Source organism: Ranitomeya imitator, chromosome 6 (assembly GCF_032444005.1).
Source record: "Ranitomeya imitator isolate aRanImi1 chromosome 6, aRanImi1.pri, whole genome shotgun sequence".
In the NCBI taxonomy this organism is placed as follows: Eukaryota; Metazoa; Chordata; class Amphibia; order Anura; family Dendrobatidae; genus Ranitomeya; species Ranitomeya imitator.
Window position 1 is genome coordinate 83,367,146 of NC_091287.1, and position 17,943 is coordinate 83,385,088.

At 40.5% G+C, this 17,943-nt stretch overlaps 1 protein-coding gene across 2 annotated transcripts in view; it reads right to left on the bottom strand.

The window, feature by feature from the left end:
- Positions 1-1,631: 1,631 nt before the first annotated feature.
- Positions 1,632-17,943, bottom strand: part of HDAC9 (histone deacetylase 9) — a 774,871-nt gene continuing 758,559 nt past the window's right edge. The window contains exons 14-15 of one of the 2 annotated variants that reach the window (XM_069729825.1): positions 12,410-12,661; positions 1,632-2,087 (exon numbers count right to left, since the gene is read on the bottom strand). In XM_069729825.1, the coding sequence (XP_069585926.1) occupies positions 2,034-2,087; positions 12,410-12,661 (306 nt within the window). In that variant the 3' untranslated portion in view covers positions 1,632-2,033. The remainder of the gene's footprint in view (positions 2,088-12,409; positions 12,662-17,943) is intronic. The other variant, XM_069729826.1, reaches the window with a different exon arrangement.

The window sequence follows — 17,943 nt, forward strand, 5'->3', positions numbered from 1 at the left end:
CAGCCCATTAGTAGTTCATGACTGCTAGATAGGAGACCAGTGAACCTCTCCCTACATTCTGGGATCATCAGCACCTACTCTGATCCGTAGGCCTGGTGCAGCATGATTAGAGTCTCATGCTGCTCCAATGACATTGTGCTTCACCTACCAATTAGAAAAAGCACCAGGGATCTAAGCACATATGGGGAGGCTCGCGAGACCAAGGTCTTATGAATCGATTTTGCTCATCTCTAGTCTTGGTGTGAATTTGACTACAATCAGTATTTATTGTGTACAAATACATACAGCAAACAGAAAGTCCAAATATATTCTTGGCAGAACCTGTTAAAATGTCTGGAGTCTGACTAACTGGCAATTGTTAATGATAGTAACACATAACTTATATAAAATGGATGCCTAGTTTGCCAAGCCCAACTTCAAATGCCATATTTGGTAATTCTGAGTTAATAACTTGAGTCCTCTGCTCAGTACTCTTGAAGACCAGCTAGTCTTGTGTGAATTCTGGCTGCAAAGAGTCTTTCACTTTAGAGGATCCTCCATGTCTGGGCATTACATGGCTAGCCCACTGTTTTAGAAGGAAAATATTGTCAGAAAATGACCTGCTGTTTAAATCATATCTTTTTTTGTGTGTGTGTGGGGGGGGAGTTCACATTATGGTCATAATAATAATAAAAATAATAATATTTAGTAATATTACAATTTTCACACTGGCTGCTAAGACTTTTTTAGACTCTTTCTTATTTTCCTTCACGAAGAGTTTATAGCAGGATTACAATGAGAGATAGCACCTTTACAAACAGATGACAAAACAGGATCAGAAAAAGATTCAGAAACAGTAATGACATAGCTGACCATGCTCCCCTCCATTCACAATGACCTTTTCACAGTCTCATTAGATACTTCAATACAAAAGTTAGGGTCGGTATTTGACCAATGTGGCTACGTACATGTGTTGTTTCCTGAAACAGTAGAAGGTTAGAATCTAAAAAAGCATCAGTGACCAGTGTGAAGAAGGCAAGATTTCTAGTTTATTATTTTGAATATAGGAAAAAGAAATAAAAAAGAGAAATATAATCAGCACAACAAAAAATGATATTAACAATTGGTCATTTTCTTATGATAGGTTTGTTTGAAATAAAATGCTTTATTTCACCTGTTTTTGCTCTGTAGGGAAACAATGGCAGGCTTATCAACAAATTTTCATTTGGGAACTTCATCTCAATCCATATGTTTGCCCCCAGTAAAGTAGCAACACCTATACTCGTCTCTGGTACCAACACCGGTACAGCAGTTTCACAGTGGTTCTTCCAGTAATTGCGTGATATAACAATGTAACAATGTCGCCGGTACCATGGCTGAGTATAAATGTTATTTATTTTACTGGGGGCAAACATACGGCTTGAGAAGGGGTTGTCCGATTAGTGGACAACCACTTAAACAAAAAATAATTCTCATTGTGGACTACATCTTTAATAAAGAAAGATATATGTGACTCCTCTTTTTTTAATATTAACTTGCCTATGTCTAACAAAGCATGCATTATAATAATGGCATACATGAACAGTATAGGGAACATATGTTTTTAATGGCAATAAATAAGTATAAATAAAACAATTTATAATTGGCCTATACATTGTCAATTATCTTTTTATTTTTCTTAGCAGTGAGGAAAATAAACCAGTGTAAGTAGAGGGCTCTGGTCACAAGTTCTGAAATGATTTGGCGGATGTCACACAAAGGGTATAAAATGTAAAGTCTATTATGAAAATGTCAAGTCATGCGGAAAAATTCTTTGTGAAGAGATCAAAAATGAAGGCTTTTCAGGTTAAAGGTACAGGTGTAAGTGCTGGTTGATAATCCATTGAAGGTCTCCACTTTTTAAAAAGAAGCTGTCTTTGTCAGCAGGAGGATGACGTCCCAAGGTAGCTGAAATGTTCAGAATGAGTGGAGGAATTGGGACAATATATTCCAAAGAGACTTGTGATTTTAAGGAGTGGTTATAAATTAAGACACTTAGAAAGAGTGTCCTCCACTTAAAGAATGCGAGCAGGCTGCAAGTTCTCCTCTTGAGTGTGGAAAATGCGGTGCTACACATAGAAAGAAGGGATGACATTATTATTCCTTGTTATGATTTTATATGAAAAATCATATCTATTCTAAAATTAACAGGAAAAAGAAAGAAATCCCGGCATTCACGTGTTGATTAATGCTCATTTAATGGAAGTCCACTCAAGACATATCAGCCCATCCCAGACTTTTATCAATTGTCTTTTGACAAAATTGTCTTTTGACAATTGACAAAAGCCAGGGATAGGCTGAAACGTCTTGAGTAGAATTCCATTAAAAGAGAATTAATCAACACAGGTATGCCGGGATTTCTTTCTCTTTCTGTTATTTCCCCACATACACCACAATTGAACGCACTGCTGACCATTTAATTTGATTCATACTAATCCAAAAATAAGGCACATAATGTTTTTGTTCATAGTTGGAACAGTGAGAACTGGAGTATTTTAGTCGAAATACTTCACATTTTTGTTTCATGTTAGTACATTTTTTGGTTCAATGCAAAAACCACTGCTGAATTAGACAGAAAGTTTACGGAATATTAACAGCATCTAGGAGATGAAATTTTGTAAAACAAACAAGTAAACAGACTCCAGCACATGCAATTCATAACTCTCTCAATACATATAAAATAAGGGGAACAAGGGAGCATCAGGACCAGAGTTGAGCGAATATGTTCGGAATCAGTCGACCATTTTGAATTTGCCATATTCGTGCCATATTGGTAACTTAATTGTGCCGAATTTATGTTTGACGATCGATTCTGAACATATTCGTTCATTTCAACTCCCATTGACTCCAATGACATTCGTCTGTGTTTGGCGAATACTGCAAAAACAATATTCGCCGCCGATTGTAATCGGAATGAAATTTTGAAAAATTCGCTCAACTCTAATTAGGATTCTGATTATTGTTCTGGGAGTTGGTATTCCTATGAATGTTTTAAACAAACAGAGAGCTATTTGGCTATGAGAATTCCCATAAACTGTCAATAGTATGACAAATAGGCAAATTAAACAAGGTTATCTATGTCTGTAAAACTAGTACACGCTACTCTCTCAGGAGCAGGTTTAGAGGTTCCTGCATTTTGTGCCTGGTATCACCTGAAAAGGTCATTTACAAGGAGCACAAAGGAAAAAAGACAGTCCTCAAACTTGTAAGACGATCATTGTGTGAGCTTTTAGCATTCATAAACTTACGTTAACCTTTTTCCAGTATTTATATGAGTACAGATATTTTATGTTAACTCTATGGAAATATGACATGATGCAATAGAAAATGTACAATTTTTGTATCTCTCAATTTAGAAAAATACAGTAATCAACTACATTAATAATGATAATCACATTTGACATAGATAACTATGTCATTTGGAGGAAAAACAGTACAGTAATAGAAGGTAATGTACATGTATATTATTGAAATATAACCATAAAAAAGGAACATGCAATACAATTAATCATGTAGCATAGCGGAATAAATGCTTCACATGCTCATACTAAGTCTTAAATGTTTAAAAGGAATCTGTCATCACAGTCAACACCCCCCAAACTCTTAACTCTTTATATGGTCACAATGTGCTCTGAAATATATCACCATATATATGTGCAATATAGGCAATCCTTGCGCAGGTGTGTACTATGGAGGACAGAGAATGAACTTTAATCCAATATTGCGGCCAGCATGCAGCCAGCGGGTAAGGAAAGGGTGAATCAAACACCCCAAAACTCCGCCCATATGACCAAAAACCGGTCCCGCCAAATTCAGGTGACAGGTTCCCTTTAAATGACCATATAAACAGTTTGGGAGGGAGGATCGTGTTGGCAGATTCCCTTTGAGTAGTTACTATAGGTTATGATAGATTTGAACATCCTCGGAGTTGTGTGCACAGCCTTTTGCAATCTAATTGCTATTACTTTTTAATTAAATTGAGGTGTGTTTTTGGAACTACTTTTAAATCATATAATAGAACATTTTAATGTATTTCAAGATTGTTATTATATATCTATTAATTGAAATGCTAATTGGAGTATTTCGAGTACCTCAAATTTCCTGCATTTGTCTCCCGTAACAGATAGTAGAATACAAATCTTAACCCCTACCTTATTTAATTGCTAACAACTAGCCTTATTTGCTAGGTAATGGCCAAGTAATTTTTTTTTTGTTTTCATCCTTGCATATAGGCAGCCATAACTTTTTTATTTTTCTGCTGCTCTAGTTGTATGAGGGCTTGTTTTTGTGCAAAATAAGTTGATTGAATACCACCCTTAACACTTAATTCATTAGTTATGTTTGCGGGTAAAAATATCAAGTATACTTTTCTCTCCAAGTTGATTTTATTTTATTTTACTTTTGCATAACGAAAATAAAATTTTATTCATGGAAAAATAGCTATTTATGTGTTGCTGCATTCTGAGAGATATATTTCAAAATATGTGTATAGTTTTATGATGAACCATTTAAGAAAAAAAAAAAACAATTTTGATTGAATTTATTTTTCACCTTTTGAGTTTTTTTTATTTTATGACACTTTGTTGCATTCACAACCTCTATATGGACAAAAAGTAGAGATTGCACATGTAATGCTTTGAAATATTGGAGTATTCTAAAGCATTATGGCCTGTCAGTGTTATCTACTGTGGAATGTAACAGTGTGGGCACCCCTGGTCAAAATTACTATTATTGTGAACAGTTAAGCAAGTTAAAGATGAATGATCTCTAAAAGGCCTAAAGTTAAAGATTACACAATTACTTTGTATTTTAGACAAAAAATATATATTTAATAATATAAAAATATATTTTCTTCTTTTATATTTTAAAAATTACTATAAGGAAAATGGTCAGATGCAAAAGTTTGGGCGCCCTGCATGGTTAGTACCTAGTAGCACCCCTCTTTGAAAGTATCACAGCTTGTAAACGCTTTTTGTAGCCAGGCAAGAGTCTTTCAATTCTTGTTTGAGGGATTTTCATCCATTCTTCCTTGGAAAAGTCTTCCAATTCTGTGAGATTTCTGGGTTACCTTGCATGCACTCCTATATTGGGTCTAGCCACAGATTTTCAATTTTGCTCAGATGAGGGGACTGTGAGGGCCATTGTAAAACTTTTAGCTTACGCCTTTTGTTGTAGTCTATTGTGGATTTTGACGTGTGTTTAGCATCATTATTCATTTATAGAAGCCATCCTCTTTTCACATTCAGTTTTTTTATAGATGGTGTTATGTTTGCATCAAGAATTTGATCAAATTTGTATCCATTCTTCCCTCTTTCCATGAAATGTTCTCTGTGGCATTGCCTGCAACACCATCCCTAAGCATAATTCATCCATTCCCATGCTTAACCCCTTTACGACCTACAGGTTCATCATAGCTCGCCTCCCCCACTTTAATGCCGGCTCCGGCACTGAGCCTGCATGTTTTCAGGCACATGACAGCTGATCTGATTAGCTATCATGTGCCCCTGACTGCCGCTGGGGGAATCGCGATCCACTCATGGCTGTCTTCACTAGCTCCACTCGTCGGCGTCCCTGTCACATGATCTCAGGGCGCAGTTGGTTAGCATGACAAAAGCAGGGTCTGCAGGAGACCCTTGTGGTTGTCATTGCCACCCAGGAGTCAGCATTCATAGCAGATGAGCATTTCTGCTACACATAGCAGGACTCAAGCCCTCAGAAGATCGCAGCTTCAAGTCTCCTATGGAGACTATTGAAGCAAGGAAAAAGTACAAAAAAAGTTTTTAAAAATATATAGAAAAATAAAAATGTAAATGTTCACTCCCCTTTTGCCTTATTAAATAGAGCAATAAAATAAAATAAAAAATACACATATTTGTTATCACCGTATTCAGAAAAGCCTGATCTGTCAAAATACAAAAATAATTAATCGGATCGGTAAACGGCATAAGGAGAAAAAAAATCAAAACGCCAGAATTATTTTTTTGGTAGCCGCAACATTGCAATAAAATGCAAATACACATGCAAAACATTGTATCTACACCCAAAATGGTATCAGTAAAAACGCAAGCTTGGCGCGCAAAAATTAAACCCTCACCCAGCAACATATCTGAAAAAATGGAGACGCTATGGGTCTCAGAAAATGGGGCCTTTTTTTTCTTTTTTTACTAATTTGGGATTTTTTTCACCTCTTAAAAAAAAATCATACATGTTTGCTATCTACAAATTCATAATAACCTGGAGAATCATAATGGCAGGTCAGTTTTAGCATTTAGTGAACATGGGAAAAAATGTTGAATTGCATTTTTTTTCGCAATTTCACTGCACTTGGAATTTTTTTCCCCATTTTACAGCACACTATATGGTAAAATTACTGGTGACATTCAAAACTACAAAAAAATCTAGCCCTCACATAGCCATTTTGATGGAAACATTTATAAGTTACTGGTATCTGTTTTGAACTGTATTTCTGTTATGCTGTAATGTTTATTGTCTGTACAAGTCCCCTCTATAATTTGTAAAGCGCTGCGGAATATGTTGGCGCTATATAAATAAAATTATTATTATTATTATTATTATTACTGCTCTGGGAAGAAGAGGAACTAAAAACAAAAATGCAAAACTGGAAAATCCCAAGGTGGTAAAGGGTTTAATGGTTGGCGAGATGTTCTTTTCATGACATTCTGTGCTCTTTTTTCTCCACACATACTCTTGATCATTGTGGCCAAACAGTTCTATTTTAACCTCATCGGTCCACAGGACTTGTTTTCAAAATGCATCAGGCTTGTTTAGATGTTCTTTTGCATATTTCTATAGCTGAATTTTATAGTGAGGATGCAGGAGACGTCTTCTTCTGATGACTCTTCCTTGAAGACCATATTTGTGCACGTGTCTTTGAACAGTAAAAACAATGTACCACAACTTCAGAGTCTGCTTGATCTTTCTGAAGTTCTTTTGCAGTCGAGTGTTGGTTCTAATTTGTCTCTCGAGCAATCCTACAAGCAGCTCTCACTGAAATTTTGCTTGGACTTCCAGACCTTATCTTGACTTCCACTGTTCCTGATAACTGCCATTTCTTAATTACATTTCGAACTGAAGAAAGGACAACTTGAAAACACTTTGCTATTTTTTTATAGCCTTCTCCTGCTTTGTGGGCCTTCCCCATTTTCAGAGTGCTAGGCAGCTGCTCAGAAAAACCTTTGGCTGCTGTTTTTTTACACAAAGTTAGAGGAGGCTGGGTTTTTATAAAGCTGGGAGATTTCCATCGCCTGGCCTTTCCTCATGATGACAGTGAACAAGCCATAACCCTCAAAGGCTAATTAAGGTCTGAAACCTTGGTCAAAGTTATCTGAGCACACAAATCTCCAAGGGTGCCAAACTTTTGCATAAATCCATTTCCCTTTTTGTAATTTTTAAAATGAAAAAAAAAAAATGACTACATAAATATATATATATTGTTTTCCTAAAATATAAAGGAAATGTGTAATCTTTAATTTAGGCCTTTTAGAGATCATTTCATCTTCAACTCTCTTAACTGTCCACGAAAACAGTAATTTTGACCAGGGGTGCTCAAACTATTACATGCCACTGTATTAGGCCATGCTTCTGTAAGTCCAAATAGACAGATACTGATGGCAGACATGTGGGTCACTGTTAGGCCTCAGGATGAGTAGTCGGTGTTAGAGGGAGCATTCTCTCTTTGTCAAACACCTTAAATGTTGGGACACTATTGTCCAAGGCATTTAAGGAGTTGACGCTGACATCACCTATAATTCAGATGATGGAAGTTGAAGTTTGGCTGTGTATTACAGTGGGCAGTACTCATGCGATCACTATGAAAGATACCTCGGTCATCATGTAAGAAATAGCAATCGCTTATGATTGATATGTCATGTATTGTTAACGAGTTAATGTAAATAGTTGAATTCTATATCGTAAGTCAAATTATTTTAAAGCAATATTCATGATAAGTTGACTATACTATGAATGTCTAGTGCATGTCCTGAGAGGACAGAACATGACACCAGGTTCTTTCTTTGGAATTCCTGTAATCTTTGCAGAATTTCCACCAAGGGCTCTTAATTAGGAAACAGTGGCTCAGTGGTTAGTTATGTTCTCCACGTGTTTGCGTGGGATTCCTCTGGGTTCTCCAGTTTCCTCCCACATTCCAAAGACATACTGATAGGGAATTTAGATTGTGAGCCCCAATGTGGACAGTGCCAATAATGTTTGTAATCCAATATACTTTATACCAGGCTATTTGCGCTCCCATGGGTGTGATGACAACATACCTGAGAACCCGTGCCCCTGACGCCCACCCCCCTGCTCCCTCTCTCTGGAGCACTCTGGAATGCCCGCTCAATCTGCAATAAGCTTCATGTGATTCACGACCTTTTTCTCTCCCGCAATCTTGCCTTCCTTGGCCTCACAGAAACATGGCTAACACCCTCTGACACCGCCTCCCCTGCTGCGCTGTGTTACGGAGGCCTCCACTTCACCCACACCCCTCGACCCGGCAACAAACATGGTGGAGGAGTGGGTCTTCTCCTTTCATCAAACTGCACCTTTAACCCAATCCCACCTCTTCCCTCCCTTATCCTCCCCTCTTTTGAAGTCCATTCTGTCCGCATCTACTCTCCCTCCAACCTCCAAGTGGCCGTCATATACCGACCTCCGGGCCCGGCCACTGCCTTTATTGACCAATTCTCCACCTGGCTTCTTCACTTTCTCTCTGCTGACACTCCCACCATCATCATGGGTGACTTCAACATCCCCATTGATACCCTTCAGTCAACAGCCTCCAAACTTCTGTCCCTTACCTCATCCTGTGGACTTACTCAGTGGTCCTCCGCAGCCACCCACACGGATGGGCATACACTAGACCTGGTATTCACCCGTCTCTGCTCTCTATCTAACTTTACCACCTACCCTCTCCCTCTATCCGACCACCATCTGCTCACCTTCTCATCCCTGTCCTCCTCATCAATCATCCATATCCAGCAACATGCGCACCCACGCAGAAACCTTGCACACCTAGACACCCACACACTCTCTGACTCCATCCTACCACTGGCATCCATATCCTCACTCCACGACACAGACAATGCCGCTGCTTTCTACAATGCCACTCTCGCATCAGCTATTGACACAGTTGCCCCTCTCGTCCATGGCAGAGCGCGACGTATCAATAGACAACCTTGGCATAATAACACCACCAAAAAGCTAAGGCAAGTGTCCAGGGTTGCGGAGCGGCGTTGGAAGAGAACACACTCGCAAGACGACTTCACTGTATTCAAACAAGCAACACTCGCTTTTAAATCTGCACTCACCTCTGCTAAACAGGCCTACTTCACAACCCTCGTATCTTCCCTATCCCACAACCCCAAACAGTTATTCAAAACATTTAACTCCCTCCTCCGCCCCCCACTGCCCCCTCCAACCTCCCTCATCTCTGCTGAGGACTTTGCCACACACTTTAAAAATAAGATCGACCAGACAAGGCAAGACTTTATTGTTCAACCACCACAACCCCTTTGTATAACAGACCAATGCCAAAACCCCATAACCTCCCTATCCAACATCACTGAAGGGGGACTTAATTGTCTCCTCTCCAAATCCCACCTTACCACCTGTGCGCTCGACCCCATCCCATCCCACCTCCTCACCAACCTCACCACCACACTTATCCCATCCCTAACCCACCTCTTCAACCTATCGCTAACTTCTGGCACCTTCCCCTCTGCGTTCAAACATGCCACAATCACGCCTATCCTTAAAAAGCCAACCCTCGATCCAACTGCTATGTCCAGCTATCGCCCAATATCGCTGCTCCCATTTGCTTCCAAACTCCTGGAGCAGCACGTCCATGCTGAACTCTCCTCCCACCTCTCATCTAACTTGTTGTACGACAATCTACAATCTGGTTTCCGCCCCCATCACTCAACTGAGACTGACCTGACCAAAATCACTAACGACCTACTTACCGCCAAAGCTACTGGACAATACTCTGTACTCCTCCTTCTAGACCTGTCCTCTGCTTTCGACACAGTTGACCACTGCCTCCTACTGCAGATGCTCTCCTCCTTTGGCATCAAAGACCTCGCCCTATCCTGGATCGCCTCGTACCTTTCCAACCGCACATTCAGCGTCTCCCACTCCCATACTACCTCCTCATCCCACCCTCTCTCTGTTGGAGTCCCCCAAGGCTCTGTTCTAGGACCCCTACTCTTCTCAATCTAAACACTTGGCTTGGGACAACTCATAAAGTCCCATGGATTCCAGTACCACCTCTATGCTGACGACACTCAGATCTACCTCTCTGGCCCAGACGTCACCGCTCTGCTGTCCAGAATCCCAGAGTGCCTATCAGCCATATCCTCCTTCTTCTCCTCTCGCTTCCTCAAACTCAATGTGGACAAATCTGAACTCATCATCTTTCCTCCATCCCACAAATCTTCCTTACTTGACCTATCTATCGCAGTCAATGACATCATGCTTTCCCCTGTACCCGAAGTCCGCTGCCTCGGAGTAACCTTTGACTCTGCCCTGTCCTTCAAACCACACATCCAAGCTCTTTCCACCTCCTGTCGCCTCCAGCTCAAAAATATCTCCAAGATCCGTCCTTTCCTCAACCCCCAATCTACTAAAATGCTTGTGCACGCCCTCATCATTTCCCGCCTTGACTACTGCAACATCCTTTTCTGTGGCCTCCCTGCTAACACCCTTGCACCTCTCCAGTCCATCCTTAACTCTGCTGCCCGACTAATCCATCTCTCTCCTCGCTACTCCTCCGCTTCCCCCCTCTGCAAATCTCTTCACTGGCTCCCATTCCCTCAGCGTATCCAGTTCAAATTGCTAATACTGACCTACAAAGCCATCCACAACCTGTCTCCTCTATATATCTCTGAACTAATCTCTCGATATCTTCCCTCACGTGATCTCCTGTCCTCCCAAGACCTCCTTCTCTCCTCCACACTTATTCGCTCCTCATCCAATCGCCTCCAAGACTTCTCCCGAATATCCCCCATCCTCTGGAACTCTCTGCCCCAACACGTCCGACTATCAACCACAGTCGGATCCTTCAGACGGAACCTGAAAACTCATCTCTTCAGGAAAGCCTACAGCCTGCACTGACACCGCTGCTGCCTCATCACAATCAAAGCTACCGCCTCACCAACACCGGAGCTACCGCCTCACCAACACCGGAGCTACCGCCTCACCAACACCGGAGCTCCTGCAACCCTCAACCTACTGTCTCCTTCCCCATAATCCTGTAGAATGTAAGCCCGCAAGGGCAGGGTCCTCGCCCCTCTGTATCAGTCCGTCATTGTTAGTTTGTTTACTGTATGTGATATTTGTAACTTGTATGTAACCCCTTCTCATGTACAGCACCATGGAATCAATGGTGCTATATAAATAAATAATAATAATAATAATAAAAAAAGACATTTATACTGTCGAAACACGTTGTATGTACTTTTTCTTGGGAAATAATAAAAACCTTTTTTGGATAATAAGAAGCCTTGGATCCTACACCCATGGGAGCACAAATAGTCTGGTATAAAGTTTATTGGATAACACTATGGTTACTTAGTCTGAGTGATGTACTAGCTACCAGGGATTTGCAGCATACCGACCACACAAGAAATTCACCTTTGAACACCTAATGGTCCCAAGTGACCTATATGCAAGATATCAAGATTTATAAAAGGTGAGTGCCACCTACATTCACCTACGACCTTATTATACATTTACATTTAGATCGGTGCACTTTTTTCCTTTCCTCCCCTTTTACTATAAAAATAATGTTTGTAAAGCGCTGTGGAATTAATGGCACTGTATAAATGAGTCAAATAAATAAATAAAAAATTAAGTGTTCCTTTTAACAATGTGCCTAAGTTAACTTAAACTTATTTATTTTGTAAACACATATCCAAAAGGTACAAAATATTCATGAAGAAGATTTACTAATCTGTATACTGAGCGCGACTGGAAACCAAAAATATATTAGTAACCTAAGGGCTTAATTAAATTTGTACAGCTGTAAGCTAAATTAATTAACTAAATGAGTCATTCCTTCCTTCACTGAAACGTGACTTTAGTTTTCATTTTCACACTTTGTTATATTTTGTTGCACCTTGTTGGGATAGGAGGGATCGGGGTTTGCGACTCTATTCTCTTGTTTTGTGTTATTTCTAATTTGAAAAATTTCAGTCTAAAACAATTTGTACAGTTGTACAATTTAGAATTTTCTTCTACAATAAAATAACATAAAAAAATGAAAACATTTATCTGGACTGTGGTAGCTTGCATTAGATTGTTTTTTTCTTAGCTAGTCCAAAACTCAAATTAGAAAAGTAACACCAAATCTTGGGTTGCAATCTTTGCATGTTACCTGCTGTACAAAGGCTGATTTTGGATTCAATTCCGGATGTGTTTGAATGTCATCGTCACTGTCTGGTGGCTCTTCTTTCACCTTCACGGATGTTAGGTGGTCAGTTCTGAGATCAGTACTGCTGTGACTTTTTATGTTTCCAGTAGATGAAACCCTTTCTTCTTGCATTGTATAATCACTGTGATGTTCTTCTTCAGATTCCTCCAATTGGCTTCCCGGTTGGCGAAGTTGTTCAATGGATTTGGAAAGCATCTTTAAAAAAGAAAATAATTATTTATTTTTTATTTATTTTACTCACTTATATAGTGCCATTAATTACACAGCGCTTTACAAACATTATTAACTTACATTAATATCTAAACAAAATCATAAAATCTTTAGCATAGTCAACATATAAGCATGTGTGATGACTTCGGCCACATAAGTGAAAATCTGATTAGGGACGTGGTTGTTTTTGACCATAGAGCGTCCAATGTGGGAAACTATATGATATATTGAACAGATCTTATTTTGATTTTTTTATGGCATTTCACATGAACTTTGGAAGTTATAAAACATATGGAGAGAGCCACAAAGGCAAAGCCACCCCTACTCTGGAACCAGTTTGTGATTTGGTTGCTGTTTTTAACACATGTGTGTCCCAGGTATAACAACTGTCATACATCACAGTATGTGTTCATGTTATAAATACACAATGGCGAAACTACTTAAAAATGCATCTGTTATCAGGTAAACCCTTCCCAATCTGAGGGCTGCATAAAATAGGGACAGAAACCCTGATTTAAGTGGTGTGTCAGTTACTGGTCTTTTTGCTGTAGTTTTGACAAAATTATTATTATTTATTATTTATTTATATAGCACCATTGATTCCATGGTGCTGTACATGAGACGGGGTTACAGCAAAATACAAATATCACTTACAATAAACAAACTAACAATGATAGACTGGTACAGAGGGAAGAGGACCCTTCCCTTGCGGGCTTACATTCTACAGGATTATGGGGAAGAAGACAGTAGGTCGGGGGTTGCAGTAGCCCCGAAGGTGTTGACTTGGCCATGCTGTCATTGTAGGTTGTAAGCTTTTTTGAATTAGTTCGAAAATATACAGAGGAGAAAGGTTACTGATGACTTTGTAGGTCAGTGCTAGAAGATTAAACGTGATACACTGGGAATTTTTATCTTCTGCATATCTGCTAGTTTTCTCAATGGTTAGCAACCCCACCCACACCACTGATTTACCACTTTCTACCTGCAATCTGCATAGACAGGAAGCTGCTAATCAGTAGTGTGTGGTTGGGTGTGGATAGCCTGAGCTTATGAATATTGGGGACTACAGAAGCAAGAGCTCATCTCTAAAAGAACAACCAAAACTGCAGCATATAAAACAGTGACTTAACAAAACAACAGAAAAAAGACCAGTAAGTGACCCAATGATGGAATTAAAGCTTCTGCTACTTTATGCTAACCTCACATGGGCAGCGTCGGACTGGCGCACTTTGGGCCCACTAGAGAAAATCATTCTTGGGGCCCACTATGTAGCTACATAGAAATAAATACAAGACCGCCAATTGTGTGGTAAAACACGCTAATATCACGGTATAATATAGGGTAGTGCACCTCTTAATTATGTAGCAGGGGTTGGGGTAGCCCCCTCATAGAATATAATGCAGCCCACTTCATAGAATATAATGCAGCACCCCACAAAATATAATGCAATGCCCTAATAAGGCATAATGCAGTCCCCACCATAGAATATAATGTAGCACCCTCATAGGGTATAATGCAGCTTCCCTCATATAGCATAATGCAACCCCACATAGAGTATACTGTAGCCCCCTCATAGGGCATAATGCTGCCCCCTCTCATATAGTATTATGTAGCCCCCCAGAATATAATGTAGTCCCCTGAGAGAATGAGTCCCCCAACAGAATACAATGTAGCCCCCTCTTAAAGTGTAATGCAACCCCCTCATAGGGTATAATGCAGCCCCTCTTCACCTCCATCATTGTTTTCTCCCTCCACCCCATCATTGCATTGCCTTCTCCCCATCACCCCTATCATTGCCCTTTCCACCACCTCCGTCATTGCCTTCCCCCCATAACCACCATCATTGCCCATTCCACCACCATTGTCTTTTCCACCACTACCATCATTGTCCTTAACACCACAACCATCATTGCTTTCTCCCCCACCACCCCAATCATTGCTCATTTAACACCCCCATCATTGCCCATTTCAACACATCCATCATTGCCTCCCCCTACCACCATCATTGTCCTTTCCACCACAACCATCATTGCCTTCTTCCCCACCACCAAATTATTGCCCATTTCACCACTCCATCATTGCCTCCTTCCCCATCACCCCCATCGTCCTTCCCCACACCCCATCATTGCCAATCTTCAATACACACATCTCCAATACACACACACAGCACCACACCACTCTCTCTCACTCTCACTCTCACACACACACAAAGCACTGCACCACATACACACACACCACCGCACCACTCTCTCACACTCACACACAAAGCATCACACTGAACCACATACACCCATGCATGCACGCAGACAGACACACCGCACCACTCACCTCTCGCAGCACATCCCAGTAGCTTCTTCCTCACCGGCAGCTTTCTATCTGAAACAGCCGAAAGCTGAATGATGACATCATCCAGCTGCGCTCTCAGACAGGAAGCGCCGAGTAGGAGGCAGGATGCCGGGATGTGCTGAGAGAGGTGAGTGGTGCTGTGTGTCTGTCTGTACGCGTGTGTATGTGGTGCGGTGCTTTGTGTGTGAGAGTAGTGCGGTGGTGGAGGGGCTTTAGATGCGGGTAGTGTTAGCTGCAGCCTGTGGCTAATGCTGCCCGCTGCCCTCTCCACACCCATGGGGAAGTGTTGAAGCGTGAATATTCATTTCTCTTTAGCAGCGGGGACAAGCGTGGTTTCCTGTCACCTGCTGCTCTACTGGCACAGGGTGTGCCCCCTTGACTCAGGGGCTCATAGCCACTGGCTGGGGGCCCTAGAGCAGTGAGGACTTTAGGCAGCTGCTGGCCAGTATGCCAGCAGGTGTCAGTACCTGAGCCCAACAAAGAATCCTCCGGTTCCCAGTGGGCCAGTATTACCCTGCACATGGGGAAGCAAAATCCTGGTGGCATATAATATTTTACTGCTAGTCCAGCTTCCTTTTCTCTACTGATATACATCTCTGGCAAAAATTAAGAGACCACTGCAAAATGTTCAGTTTGATTTTTCCATTTATATTTTTGACTAAAATAATGTAAATTGTTCTTTTATTCTATAAACTTCTGACAACATGTATCCGAAATTCCAAGCAATAAACTTTATATTTTTTTTCTGAAAAGGAGAAATGGCCAAAATTAAAAAAAAAAAAACAGTGCTTTCTGACCTCAAATAATGCAAAGAAAACAAGTTCATGATCATTAAGAAACAACAATTCTAATGTTTTAACTCAGGAAGAGTTCAGAAATGGAATAACCATGAATTTTAATCACAGCTTTCATGCGTCTTGGCATGCTTTCCACCAGTCTTTCATGCTGCTTCTGGCGCAAAAATGTAAGCAGTTCTTCTTTGTTTGATGACTTGTGACTATCCATCATCCTCTTGATTACATTCCAGAGGTTTTCAATGGGGTTCAGGTCTGGAGACTGGGCTGCCCATGACAGGGTTTTGATGTGGTGGTCTCTTGATTTTGCCAGAGCTGTAAATAAATCTGTCGTCACAACTTTACAAGCCAAATTGCTGAATGGCATCATACATCTGAGCATCCACCAAATAGGAGGATCCGAATTATGAATAATTTGCTTAATACAGTAAGTGTATAATAGAACTAACTTTTAAAGTGAACAACCAGCTTCGGAGGCTTATTAAAGATTATAATTGGGAACTGGAATTGCATAAACAGTAATTAAGAACTATAACGTTATGATAAGTTATTCCACTATAAACTGTGGAGGTAAATTATATAAGGGACGTTCAATAATAATCTGGTGAGCATTGGGAATATGAAATCTACGGTTTCTACAGGACAAGTCAGCAATATAAAGGCAGCAAGGTAAACATGTTATGTACTTGATCTGGAGGCATCACCATATGGATAGCTTGTGTTTGTTTTTAGATGGCTCATATACAGTATAGTTGTTTGTATAGAGCCCTCTAAGATCATGGCTCTTGGATTGCAATTGTAAATGAAATACATCTAAGAACCTGGGCAATGTTAGTGTTCAGTTAACTGAGTAGTAAATGTTGAAGTAACGGCAGCCTCCTAAGTGCAGATAAAGAGTTAACACAAGAGTCTCTGGAACCTGTAACAAAAAAAGACTTAATAGGAAACAGCTATGCCAAGGGTTATCTGCTCAGTTCCCACATAGCAGGCTTTGAAGTCAGTACAGTGCTGAACAGAGGGGACTTAAGTGTGGCTTGTGGATGGACTGTGTTTTTCTTTTGACATCTAAAAACCAGTGGATTGTAACGATGACGCCTTGTAAAAAAATAAAAAAGCTAAACCAAAACAGTTATTCTTAAATGATACATGTGCTGGGCGCAGTGGCATGCCTGATGCTCATTAGCCCCAATGAAAAATCTCCAACAGGGCCCCCAACTATCATATGTCTTTTATAGTGTTAACCTTATCATAAGAGTAAGAACCAAAGGGACCTTGTGTGACCCCCTAGGCTCCAAGACTAGGCTGTGACTGCAACCCCTGCAGCCCCAATAATTAATCTCTCGCACTGTGCATCATGCTACCAGTTGTTTTTGATTGAGGTGTATTTAAAATGCAAACCCCTTTTAAAAATGGTATGAAACCAAGTAATAGGCATAATTATAGGAGATGCAAAGCTCGCAGTGGAGCTGAAGTCTAGGATCTGGGGGTCGCTTTGGCACACAAGAGAATGACCTGCACTGTGATGTAAATGTTTATTATCGCTGCACTTTGACATACAGAACCTGAAATATTGGCTGCATTCCCAAAGTCAGATCAACCCCGAGTCTTCACAAATAATAGTGCCTGGTCTCATCATCCCCTGCATAGACTACTGCAACCTGCTTCTCTGTAGCCACTCATCTCATTCCCTCATGCCTCTTCAATTCATCCTCAACCTTGTCACCTGTTTATATTACATCTTCTCTACCTACTCTTCAGCTTTTCCCCCTACCAATCCCTTCATTGGCAACCCATTGTCGAATTATTCCAATCAGTTGCCACTGATTGGCTGCAGCTTTAACTATTTTGTCAGAGAGGACATTCGCACTGGTGGAATATTGATAATTTTGATGAGCTGATGGCTGATCAGTAGCCACTGATGGGCTGCAGTGGTCACGTGACACAACAATGTCCTGCCACCTGCTGAGTAGAGCAGCACCAGCATTGCTAGAACACACCGGTATGGGAGGTGAGTATACATTATTTTTATTTTTATTCGAGGCCTGAATCGATTAAGAAGGATTTTTTTTTTCCAGTAGAACAGTGGACAGCCACTTTTCCCTGTGTTGTCTTAACACTTATTATTAT